Source organism: Gekko japonicus, unplaced genomic scaffold, assembly GCF_001447785.1.
Source record: "Gekko japonicus isolate JY-2015 unplaced genomic scaffold, Gekko_japonicus_V1.1 scaffold5, whole genome shotgun sequence".
Classification (NCBI taxonomy): domain Eukaryota; kingdom Metazoa; phylum Chordata; class Lepidosauria; order Squamata; family Gekkonidae; genus Gekko; species Gekko japonicus.
Window position 1 is genome coordinate 3,997,771 of NW_015168652.1, and position 13,298 is coordinate 4,011,068.

At 46.3% G+C, this 13,298-nt stretch overlaps 1 protein-coding gene across 1 annotated transcript in view; it reads right to left on the minus strand.

The window, feature by feature from the left end:
• MAGI2 (membrane associated guanylate kinase, WW and PDZ domain containing 2) overlaps positions 1-12,984 on the minus strand; it is a 959,850-nt gene extending 946,866 nt beyond the window's left edge. The window contains exon 1 of the mRNA XM_015415060.1: positions 12,684-12,984. Within this exon, the coding sequence (XP_015270546.1) occupies positions 12,684-12,984 (301 nt within the window). The remainder of the gene's footprint in view (positions 1-12,683) is intronic.
• Positions 12,985-13,298: the final 314 nt, after the last annotated feature.

The following is a 13,298-nucleotide window of genomic DNA, read 5'->3' on the forward strand; positions in this document are numbered from 1 at the left end:
CGGCTGGGGAGAAAGGGAAGAAAGCAAGCACACATGCTGTCCGGCCCGGCCCCGCGCGAGGAACGCCGCCCCTGCCCCTCCCAGAACAAAAGCCCACACGGAGCCCCGCTGGACGGCCCGGGCTGCCCCTGCCCCACCGAGAGCCCCTCACAAAAACTTTCCCCGCATTTCCCCTCACAACTCTCCCCCCCTCTTGCTTCACCACATTGCGAGAGCCCAGCCGGCCGCCCCCTCTTCCCCATGCGCCTCGGCTTTTTTTCTCCTGGAGTTGCGGTGGCCGGCAGCAGGAAGCCCCCCCCCCGCACCTCACCCGGGGGGACGGCGTCCCCTCGCGTCCCCCCCGAAATGACCCCTGGACCTGTCTGTATACTGCTAAGCTTTGAAGCCAAGAAAGCCAGCTGCTCTGTAAACTTGAAACTTGAACTTGTAAAAAAACTTACCTGTAATGGATTGGCAATATTCTAATGATTGTTCTGGCTAGCAACATTGCAATTTGTATTGTTCTATTATATACCACTGAGATATTGTATTTTTATGGCTAATATGCTTTGCGCTTTAACTTGAAAAAAAGACAGAGACCGATTTCACACAAGAGCTGCACCGCGGTCGCGCCTCCCTTTGCCCTGCTTCTATTGGTCAATTTCCCACTCGAAGCCGTGCAGCCGCATTTTGACCAGCGGCTTCACCTGATTTTCCTCGTGGTTTCATGATCCTCTTTTTTGAGACCTGGCAAGGAAGCGAAGGGCACAGCTCAGCTCCACGGTCGATTGGCTGGCTGGGCTTGCTTCTGCCTGCCCCCCACCCTCATATGCCCCCCACGAAAAGTGCTGGAGAGCAGCCCCACCCGACGACTCACCTTTTGTAGCCAGTGATGTGGAGGGTGGCAGGGAGGGGCTCTCCCAGGACCAACATGAAGCTCCCCCATTCCCCTAAGAGCACATAGCAAGCACCTTTCTCCGGCTCCCAGGCACACATAATGGAGGAAGGCAGGTAGGGGAGAGCTGGGCCTGACCCTCTGGGGCTGTCCCTAAGGAGGGAGGTAAGGAGGGCAACCATCACCACCACATTAGTAGACCTGCCTGCTCCCTGAGAAAGGAGGCAGGAAGCAAAGCCGCCACAACGGCCTGCCCGTCAGTCCCTGAAGGGAGACCAACATGCCTGGCCCAGCAGGGGGAAAGGCTCAGGAGGAGGCCGAGGAGGCGCAGGAGGCCGAAGCGGAGCTCCTTGCAGGCCTCACAGGAGGCACTGTGCCACAGCCGGCATGAGGACGGGCAGCGCCTGGGGGGGCGGGGGGCTGCGGCCCAGGCAGTGGTGAAGCAGTTTGAGGGCCAGCTCATGGCAGTGCTCTGCTGGTTCGGCCAGCAGGCTGGGAAAGGCAGGGGGCTGCTGGGAGCAGGGGCAGGGCTTGCTGCATGTGCCTACCCCCCCTGGGCTCCTTACTGTTGGAGCATTGCTCCGGTGCGCTCCGGTAGGAAATGATCCCTGATTATGGAGAAAGCAAGGGAGTACCAGAAAAACATCTACTTCTGCTTCACTGACTATGCTAAAGCCTTTGATTGTGTGGATCACAACAAACTGTGGCAAGTCCTTAAAGAAATGGGAGTACCAGACCACCTCACATGTCTCCTGAGAAACCTGTATAAGAGTCAAGAAGTGACAGTTAGAACCGGATATGGAACAACATTGGTTTAGCACAGGAAAAGGAGTCCGACAAGGATGTATATTGTCACCCTGCTTATTTAATTTATATGCAGAGTACATCATGCAAAATGCCGGCCGGAATTAAGATTGCTGTGAAAATATCAACAACCTCAGATATGCAGATGATACCACTCTAATGGCTGAAAGTGAAGAAGGGTAAAATAGGAGAGCGCAAAAGTTGGTTTGAACCTCAACATCAAAAAAACTAAGATCATGGCATCTGGCCCCATCACTCCTTGGCAAATAGAAGGGGAAGTCATGGAAGCAGTGACAGACTTCACATTCCTGGGATCCAAGATCACTGCAGACAGTGACTAAAGGTAAAGGTAAAGGTTCCCTTGCTCGAAAGCCAGTCGAATCCAACTCTAGGGTTGCGGTGCTCATCTTTGTTTCAAAGCCGAAGAGCCAGCACTGTCCGAAGACATTTCCGTGGTCATGTGGCCGGCATGACTAAAGACCAAGGTGCACGGAACGCTGTTACCTTCCCACTGAAGTGGTTCCTATTTATCTACTTGCAATTTCTTGCTTTCGAACTGCTAGGTTGGCAGGAGCTGGAACTAGAGACAAAAGCTCACTCTGTCATGTGGCACCTGGGTCTCGAACTGCTGAACTACCGACCTTCCACAGCCTGCAGTTCAGCATCTTAACCACTTGAGCCACTGCAGCTCCTCCTGAAGACTACAAGATGGTGACTACCGCCATGAAATTAGAAGACGCCTGCTCCTTGGGAGGAAAGCTATGGCAAACCTAGACAGCATAATAAAAAGTGGAGACATCACCCTACCAACAAAAGTCCATATGGTCAAAGCAATGGTATTCCCAGTAGTAATGTATGGCTGCAAAAGTTGGACCATAAGGAAGGCCGAGCACCAAAGAGTAGATGCTTACGATGCTTACGAATCATGTTGCTGGAGAAGACTCTTGAGAATCCCTTAGACTGCAAGGAGATCAAATCAGTCAGTCCTAAAAGAAATCAACCCTGACCGTTCCCTGGAAGGCCAAATACTGAAGCTGAAGCTCAGATACTTGGTTCACCAAATGAGAAGGGAGCACTCACTGGAGAAGACCCTGATGCTGGGAAAGACTGAAGGTAAAAGAAAAAGGGGACGACAAAGGATGAGATGGTTAGACAGTGTTATCGATGCAACAAGCATGAAATTAAGTGAATTCTGGAGGATGGCGGAAGACAGGAGGGCCTGGTGTGATGTGGTCCATGGGTCGCAAAGCGTTGGACTCGACTGTGCGAATGAAAAACAAAGAACAGACATCTATGCATGCGGAATGCACACTTAATTTACTAAATACAGAAAATAACATCTCAGACAGAGATGCCTACACATGAAGATCCTAACAACACAATGTTAGCATTCTGGTAATGCACAAAATTTCCTTTCTTCTAAAAATCAAATATGGCTATCCTGGCATAGCAATAATATCAAGTTTTGGTTTGTATGTCCTCCTAGGGACCACCCAGGTTTGCCAATCTTCAGGTGGGGACGGGAGATCTCCTGGAATTACAACTGATCTTCATATGGTAGAGAAAATGAGTGCAATGGTCACAATGCTACCACTGCTATGTTTTCTTCTTTATCCTGTTCTTTCTTATAATGCCTAATGTGAACATATGATGTGATGTCATTGTACTGTGCATCCTTCCTTCATACCCACTTGTCAACTGAATATGGCAAGGGTGAGATATGCAAATAGCAATGATGGCTCACTGCACATTGTTTGCATTAGATGTTACAAAAAACAGACAATAAATAGCCATGGAGCAGAGGCACCACCACATCCCTTATAACTTCTAAATTGGCCATAGAGATTTGAACTTTGCTATACAATGAAGAGATGCACCAAAATGCTAGTCTGTCAGTTTTATTCTTATGCCTCCCTGTCTTCTCATGTCCAACAGTCACTCCAGTCTCAAATAGTTTTGAAATTCCATTCATCCCCAAGGAAATTTCAAGAACCCACTAAATGACTCTTCTGTACTATGGATTGACACCAGGCATGATTTTAACCATTGCTGAAGTGCACATGCTGGAATGAGTGGTTTATAACTGTGTGCTTACATGTGGTTTATGATATGGGATTATATCCAGAACATTTACTACTCGGTGATACTTCTCTCTACAACAGTGCATGAAGCATGAATGGGGGCTGGCTTTCAGTTGTAGATTTCCCTTTCCTGGAGATTTGCCAAAGAACAAGCATCAGTATCTTTTGAAAATGATTTAACATCTTTGTTGGGTTTGGCACTAGTGGCCAGCCTGATGCCGGTACAAAGGAAGCCTTCTAATATATGTTCTATTTAAAATTTGGTTTAGATAGTTTACATCCATGAATATTAAAAAAAATGTTGATAACCTCAAAACATTTGAAAGGGGCATATAGGAAACTGACCTAATGAAAAAAGCTACCCCATCAAAAAACCTAACACCTCTAACTATCTCAAACAAACAAAACTACCCTTAGGAAGACAGTGCAAGTATAAAACCCAGATCAATTTCATTTCCACTGAACAACAGGGAAGAAATTCTTACATCAAAGCTGGGTGCCTGTGCCAACAGAAATTAAATTCCCTACCTGTAAATTGGGGATTCCAAGGCTTAGACAATCAGTCTCTAAGGAGAATATTACCAGACAGTTCAAAGCATATTAGCACCCTGACAGAGCTGCCACTCGGAAAGTCACTTCAGTGGGCATTCCATCCAAGGAAAATAAGGGAAACTTATGTATTATTACAAATGAAAAGTATGTTTAAAGTTCAAGAAAAATAAGAACATAAGAAAAGCCATGTTGGATCAGGCCAATGACCAGCCTCGTAGCCAGGAATTTTTTTCTGGGGAAGGCTTCGGGGTGCTGGGGGGCACTAATGAAATTAAATTAAATTTAAAGTAAACATTAAATTAAATTTAAATCACAAGGTGAGGGGTGAGCAGAAGGAAGGAGGGTTTCAGATACAGCTTCATGGCAAGGCTCAAGCTCTCTGTCCACTCCCCCCCCCCCAGCCCTCTGCAGTCCTTCGGGAATAAGAGCCTTCAGTTCAACGGTCCCCAAAGAAGAATTCCATTGCTGTGGAAGAGCTCACCAGAAAGGGCTAGAAGGGACTAAAATTGGCTCTAAGAAAATGTGCTGAGAGCAGATCCTCCTTCCTACAGCTCGCCCAATGATCAGCTGATGGTCCCTTTAAAACACAGCAGGCAATAAATGGAGATGACTCTTGCAGGCCACTGTAGAAGAGGGAAGGGGACAGAGAGCAATGCCCTCCACCCGCAGTGCTTTCTCCACTGCATGTCCCTGGCTCCCTCCCCACCCCACCCACCAACGCAAGGAAGGAAGGGCTTCAAGCCGGCTACAGGGCTGCTGGCAGCCCAAGGTGGTGCAGCTTAGGAAGTCCCGCAAGCCAGTGGGGTGGGGGGCTTTAGGGCTCCTGGCCTTTCAGTCTCACCATGCCTGCCCTTTCAGTCTCACCACGTGCTCGGCCCACTGTTCCATGTGCTCGGTCCACTGCGTGCTCAGCCCACCAGTGCAGGCTTCTGCTGGTCACCATTTTAGGGGCCAGGAAGGAATTTTTCACCCGTCACTGGTTGGCTATAGGTGGGGGTGTTTTTTGCCTAACCTGCACTGTTGTCTGCACTGTTGGATTATTGGGTTTGGTGGTGTCGTTTAAATAGATTTGGTCACTTGGCAGGTTAGTGCGGGAAAAATGGAAAGTGGATTGGTGAGCACCATTTGGCACCCACACCATTTGGGGGACAAAGGGTCTGTCAAGATCAGCCTTGGGTTGTGCAGCTCAGGACGGGTGAATGTGGACTGCCTGTGGTACCACCCTGGATAGGTCCTCCTCTCAAGTTGTGCAGCTTGGGAGTCTGGAGCTTTAGAGGGGTAGCCTGCTATGCTGACCAGGTCCGAGCCACATAAAGATGGCTTGTGCCAGGGGCAAGGTCTCGCCCAATATGGCAAGGGAGGGGTTGGGGGCGACCCCTGGCCTTGACCTATTCCGCACTGTTACATTGGTCCTTGCCATTTGCATGGGCAAATAATTAAATAATTAAAATATTTAATCAAGTGGACCATATTCATCCCAATCTTGTGTCCATCTCTTTCTTCTGACTGGGGGGGGGGGGGAGCAAAAGTACTTCTTTCTCTACCTTCTCTATCCCATGCATAATTTTGTAAGCCTCAGTCATCATTTCTCCAAGCTAAAGAGTCCTAACCTCTTTAACCTTTCTTCTTAGGAAAGGTGTTCCATCCCCTTAATCATTTTAGCTGCCCCTTTTTTGCACCTTTTCCAATGCTGTAATATCATTTTGGAGATGCAGTGAACAGAACTGTACACTGTATTCCAAATGAGGTTGCACCACAGATTTATGCAGAGGCACTATGATACTGGCCGAAACTTAACCTTCTCAGGAACAGTGGGCATGTTTGGAAATTATGGAAGTGAGAAACAGGCTGTCAAAACACACTAAAAAAAACCCGGAAGATCACAACTACATTATTGTACCATAAACAGCCACAGCATAGAAACACTACTGTGTTCTGTGTGTTCAGCCTACTTTCCAGCACAGGCAGCCCACCAATTCAATTAAAAAAACTATTAAGGTAGCCACATACAACATTTAATTTTTTTTCTTCAGAGAACAGATCTTCCCACCACTCACAAAGATATAAATCAATATATATATGGAAATATATGTATGAAGAAAGCAGAACAACACTATGTACACAGCATTCTCAGAAAACAAGAACATCTTAATCCTAGTATCAATGAATCAAAACATTTTTTAAAACTGTTCAGAGTCTCAGCAGGCAGAACAAAATGTTATCAAGTAAACGTTAATTCTTTAGCTGTTTTCATGTTTAAAAGTGTTAAAACTTTCAACAAAACAATGTCCCCCACACACTTTCAGAGGAGAATCAACACTAGCAAAGTCTACTTACAGAGAATGCAGGGCATAACTATGCCGCCTCATCCCATGTTATGTATGCCAGTGAGTTGCAATGGTTAGAGTGCTGGACTCGGATCTGAGAGATCCAGAGTCAAATCCTCAACTCTGCCATGGAAGCTTGCTGGGTGACCTTGGGCCAGCCACACACTCTTGGCATAACCTACCTCACAGAGTTGTTGTGAAGATAAAATGGAAAAGAGGAGAATGATGTAAGGCAATTTGGGTTGCCAAATGGGAGAAAGGTGGGGTATAGGTGAAGTAGATAAATACAAATGTACCACAGCAACACACAAACTCTCTCAAAATTATCTGGCAAAGGTAATGTTCTGCAGAGCAGGCTATAAACTTTCTCAGAATCCACTGGCAATAAAGAGCTCGGGAACACACAGAAGTACTAACAAAAGGTTGCACGGATCACAGCTGCTTTCACATGATGATTCTCCATGTAGTCTGATTGCTGTTTTGAAAACAGAAGAATTCACAGTAGCCCTAGAGCGTTCGCACAGCAGCAGTCACTTCCCTAGGCCACCAGAGGGCTTTTTCTTTTTTAAAAAAGGCAGATGCTATACCACAATAGTTTTAAACCAATCTATTGTCACACTCTAACAACTTCTAGCTTTCATTTTCTAAAAAAAGGCAGTCTCCACTCCAGTCCTTTTCATTACAGAGATATAAGGTGAAATGTATCTCTCTGAAATGGGAAGGGCTAGATACTTAGGGTGTGATCCTTTCATGGCTATAATATCCACTGAATAAAATGGTCATACTTCTGAGTAAACCTGGTTAGGATTGCGCTCTCTTTTTGAAAAGTACTGGGTTCGCCGCATGGAGGACTCGGACAACGACATGCTGTAGCACACGTTTATTGTACTTCAAATAAACAAAGACTAACTCTAACGGCCAACGGGGCCAACTATATACATATCCACCAGCCACCCCCCATTCCCATTGGAGGGTTTGAATGTCCCGCCAAGGTGGCTATTGGTTGGGGCTGGGGAATCCAGGATCCGAAGTTTCCTTTGTTTTCAGATCCAAGCTCTGGCCCATTCGCGGACCCCTGGAGGTGGTCCACGTACATAACACTTTTTAAAATGAAAGCTATGAATTTAGAGGAGCTAGTAGATTGTCAGTACATAGGATTGCTAGCTCTGGGTTGGGAAATATGTGGAGATTTTGGAGACTGAGGAGCATAGGAAAGGGACTTCAATGGGGTATAATGCCACAGAGTCCACCTTCCAAAGGAGTCATTTTCTCCAGGTTGCCTTGAGATCAGTTGTAATCCCAGAAGATGTCCAGCCACCACCTGGACATTGGCAACTTTATCAGTACATCATTTTACCACTATAGTGATCTAGCATTTACGGTTGTTTTACGCCAGAAAATAGCCCTCGGAAAGCACTACCAAAAAATGGCACTGGAATGGGTGTGCCTTCCCATCCAGGCAGCCTGATAACATGCTTGAACTGCACTCTTCCCTAGAAGATCAGAGAGAAGCAAATTTGGGGGAGATTGAACTGAGGACATGTAAAGGCCCAGATGACTTTCTCTGCACGGTGCAACTGTTCTTGCATACGATACAAGATTTGATTAATTACAAAGCACTACATTTTTGTGAATAGGCAAACGCTTATTATTTCCAAAGCTGGATCTGCTGAAGATCAACTAATAAAAGATAACATTTTGATTTTCTTCATGGTAATTCTGAAAAGAGTTCAAGTCCTGAGAAACAGAATGAAAACACAAGAGTCATTTCAGTAGTGAATCTGACAAATGAATCATAAACATTCAAAGAACCTTGATAACCATCTTATAAGTGGCAATGTTCTACCTGCACATTTTTAGTGGAACAACAGACTTAACCCCCTGAAACAAGTCAAAATAGTCACATGGCTAATTCAAGGTCATGCCACTTTAATGATGTGCAGTGAAAGAAGTTAGAGAGAGATCACTGAAAAATCTATGGAGAAACTATTCTGACTGTATTAACCTTGATCCAGTATGTCTTCAAGTTTTTTTTAAAAGCTACAAAACCAGAAAATTTTATTGACTAACCTTTGTTATGCACATCACTTAGGAAAATAATTTTTAGTTGGGAATAAACTTTACATAGACAGCCTGCATATATCAAATAAGGCTAAATTGGATTACATTTTTGAAAGGTTCATTTGACCATATATAAACTATACAAGCCAGGGAGTGGAGTCCTGAAACTCATACCCTTCGGGGTAGTCACAAGCTAATAGACACCACAGAATAGAGCCAGATATTGTGGTAACTATAGCCTACAATGCGTCTTCAGCGTCTTCAACCTTTCAACGCTTATTTCCCAGACAACAACATAGGACCCACTGATCTGCAAGCAGTTATTCCAGTGTCATGTGACAGGAAGAACTGGCAAACCTATGACCTCATCAGTGTCAAGGCCAGGGCTATAGGCAGAAGACCAAAAGATCCGGGGACAGGAAACACAACCTGAGGTGAACTTTAGCAAGGAACAACCTACCATAGACGCCTCCATCACCACCTCTTTCTCCTTGCCTGGCCTGCCCTTCCCCTCAACAGTCCAATACTCCCTGGCTGTTTTCATGGTGCAAAGCACTCCTTACCTAAAAAAGACCAGCTTTCAGAGGGAGGATGAGCTCTCCACTGCAAGCACGTGAGTAGAGCTCTGACTGACAGAGAAGTGGACAGACAAGAAAGAAGCGCTTTTGCATGGAGGTCAATCTTTGGAATTGCCTGTGTTAAGTACACATACTTTTCCAATGCAAAGTGACCTCACCTCACTGTCCTGCTGCTCTTCTTAAAATGTGTGCAAACAGAGACTACTGGTGTAGTGTCCTTGCTCCTATTTATGCGTGTTAGCTGCAGGTCCTGCCAAACAGCAGCAAAAAGGAAAATAAACCTGGCAGTCCTATAGGGATTTGGGACTCACCCAAAAATAAAAACATCAAAGGCAGGTGATTAGCTGTTTTGCCTTTCTAACTCAGATGAACAAAAATGTATGTTTGCATTGGTATTCCTTGTGATTGTAGTTTACAACAATCTTAGTATTTTCAGTCACATGAGCAATGGAAAAAACCTGCAAGTGATGTCTACAAGCCCCATGCAATGTCACTGATGCACACATTTTTGTAGTGTTACAGATGGTAATGAATTGCTAAAAAGTACTGCAATTCCAAAATACATAAATGTTAAAAATAAGCAGAACACAACGTATATGAACTGAACTTGCCTTCCCCCCCCACACACACACACAAGGAAGCTGAGTCATGTTACCTACCCAGCCAAAGGACAAGACAGAGCAGCATCAGTTATCCCGGGGAATAGGTGATCCAATCTAAGACATTTACTATGACGTACATACATATTTGATGCTTTGTTGTGAACATACTTTAAAATACGTTGTGTGCTTTCATTTTTTATGTAGTGACAAAAGGAATAGCCGCATCAGAAGTCTTATTTTCTAAGGCTGTCATCTGTCATTTAAATTCATTGAAATTTATTACAAAAAGCTAAAATAGTAGCTTCCAATTCTGCTGCCCACAATCAGACACACATAAATCTCACCAAAGTCAGAAACAACACAGAGAGCAGCAGTAAGGCATGACAGATCCAAGTTCCCATGTACCTAGTTCAACAAAATCAGTGGCTTCCAATGATCTTCTCCTTGAGATTATTGATGCACCATTACTTTTCTACCAGTACTGAAGTCTGACCTACATTCTCTAACACATACTCAGGTGCCAGTTTACTCAAAATAGTCAAAACAAAGAAGGTTTTAAAGACACAACTTTACTTTAAGAAAAAATTAGGTACATATCAGATGCCTAGTTCAAATTTTGGAACACAGCCGTCATTTCAAACATGCCCCCCCCAAAAAAAACAAAAACCTAGAATTCTCTGCAAGAGAACATACACACAAAAAAGAGAATCTAAGTTGAATTAGAGGTGTTACATTAGGGAAGTTGTTCACATTCTGCTTCTCAGGTAAGGTGTTTCTTTATTGTTCTAGCCTCATGCCAAGTATCCATACAGCATGAATATACATTCTTACAAATTAGAAGTTATCTTTCTAACAATATATACTGCAAACTCAAACCAATTTAACTGTCATAAATTCCTCACTGTGACCCCAGGAAATTAGGATGTTTTAACAAGCTTCTCACCAACCTCACAGCAGTACAGATACCAGGGATCCACAGGTAAAACCATCAAATTTATCAGGATACAGACTAGCTGTGCTTACAGGGCAGACATGTGCTTAAGGTCTCCATTCAACAACTGTCAGACTTTACAGTTTTATCACTGTGTATGCTTGTTCTAATAAAAGAGAACTTTTAAAGTTTCTATTTTAGTCTGGACTCCAAGGCCTGAGGCCAGTTTTCCAATATACTGGAGATAGACTGATTTTCAGTTATTAACAACCTTCCTTGAAACTGCTAGGTTCTTCAAATGCTCTTTGCTGAGTAGGAAAAACTTTCTTTGCAAACCTTCAATGACAACATTGCTTTCAGTTACTCCTTACAAACAAGAACAAAAAAGTACAATCAAAGCAAGCATCACAATGTTCACTACTAACATTTCTCCTTATGATTAAACATGACTTTCTATCATCCTTGCAAATGACCCTGCTTCAGTAACTCAAGAAAGTTATTTTCAGCCAAAGGGGGAAAAAATCTCACTGATTCTTAAGGCAGGAACAAATTCTGGTGGGGCAGCTGTGTTGCAGAAACAACAAAAACTCTTGTAGCACCTTTAAGATTAGCAGAGCATATATGTTCACAGACAGTATTTAAAGCCATTGTGTGTCACTGTGCTTATCTTGTATACTTTTGCACTGCAATATCTCAGGTTGCACTTCAGGACCTTTTAAATGCTGTGTTCATAATCCTCTCCTACTGATATATCTCCTGACAAAGGCCTCAATTCATGCATCTGATGAAGTGGCCTTCAGCCTACAAAAGCTTATGCATCAGTTTTTAAGGTGTGCCACAAATCCTCTTTACAGTAGGACGCAGCTCAGCATCTCCAAGCAACCAATGCCTGCACTGAAACACAGCCAGCCTGTTATGCAGATCCAGAGGAAAACCCAGCTCCCAAATTCAACACTGCCCACTCACCCTCACCCCACCTCCCCAAAGGCTGAAGATCCACATCACAGCCACTATCATTATCCCAAGCAACTGGAAAGAGCTCTCTGGCGCATGGTGCAGGTTCTCAGTACTAGCTGGTCCCCACCATGGCTGCTACTACTACCCTGGAGAGTTAGTCACTGCTGATGCTTTCCAGGGAACACTCTTTATTTGAGCTGTATCATAATGTTGAACTACACTCCCCCCCCACTTCCTTCCTTTGCAAATCATGCTCTCCTAGCAAAAAATAAATAAAAAATCTTGGAGCTCTCCACTCCACCCCCCCCCCCACCTCCACATCCAGGTCATTATTTCTAAATAAATGAATTACATCGGTGCCAGGATCAAGCCTGCCATCTACCCTGAAATTCATGCAGCTTGATTCTATGCATGCTGCCCTCCCCAAGCAAGTCTTCTTGAATTCAAGGGAACTCACTCTCTGGTAATCTGGGGCTGGGGCTGCAGACATACAGTCAATAATCCTATGCACCTTTGTTGTGAGCAACTGGCACTTTCCCTCAGGATTTAGGATCGTGGGCGCCTGCTGACGCAGGAGTGCCACACACCGATTTACCCCATTTCAGTAAGCAGAGGGCTTCAGCCTCAGTATAAGATCCAGTGAGGAAGCTGCAGTCGCTGGCAGGGTGAGGGGCTTCCTATCACTTCCCCTACTCGAGGACAGCCGAGGCACACGGGGGAGGCCCGGACTGAAGCCCTGCCCATCCTGTCTGCCCGGTCACTGTCCCAGCTGGGCCCTGCCGAAGTTTCTGCGGCACCGCTTGGCGAGGCTGTGGCACCCTGACGCGCCGGCTCCAGACGCGGGCCAGGACGCGCGGGCAAGGATGCGGCGCTACCCCCGCCGCCGCCACCGCCCGGTGCCTCCCCCGGCCCTTACCTTGCTTGACACACTTGAGCCGGATGGGGTCCTTGCAGTGCTTGATCACGGCCAGCACATCCCGGATGGTCAGCCCGGCCACGGGGGTCTCGTTCACCTCCAGGAGCAGCTCCTCGGGCACCAGCTTGCCGCCGCTCTCGTAGACCACCTGGCCGGCCTTGACCTCCCCGAGGTAGGGGAACTGCCCGTTCTCGGCTCCCCCCTTGAGCTCGAAGCCCAGCTGGCCCTCGCCGTTGCGCGCTATGGCACACTCATGGACCCGGCTCGTCCAGTGGCTTTTCTTCTTCAAGCCCTTGGACATTGCCCTGGGGGGACGGGAGGGGAGGGGCGGCCGCCTCGGGGTGTCCTTGGAGTTGCCTCCGCGGGCGAGGGGAGAGGGGGGAGGAGGGGGCGGCGGCGGCGTCTCTTCTTCCCGGTCGCCTGAATCGGAGGGGAGGATGGAGGGAGGGAAGGGCGGGAGGGTGCCCGTTTCCCCTCTCGGCTCCTCTAGCTGCCTCCGCGATGGGAGCCGCTGGCCATGGCAGCTGCGGCAGCCGCCAGGATGCTCCGTGTGTGTGTGTGCGCGTGTGTGTACTAGTTGTACAGTAAGTGGAGGGAGGAGGGGGAAAGAAGGGC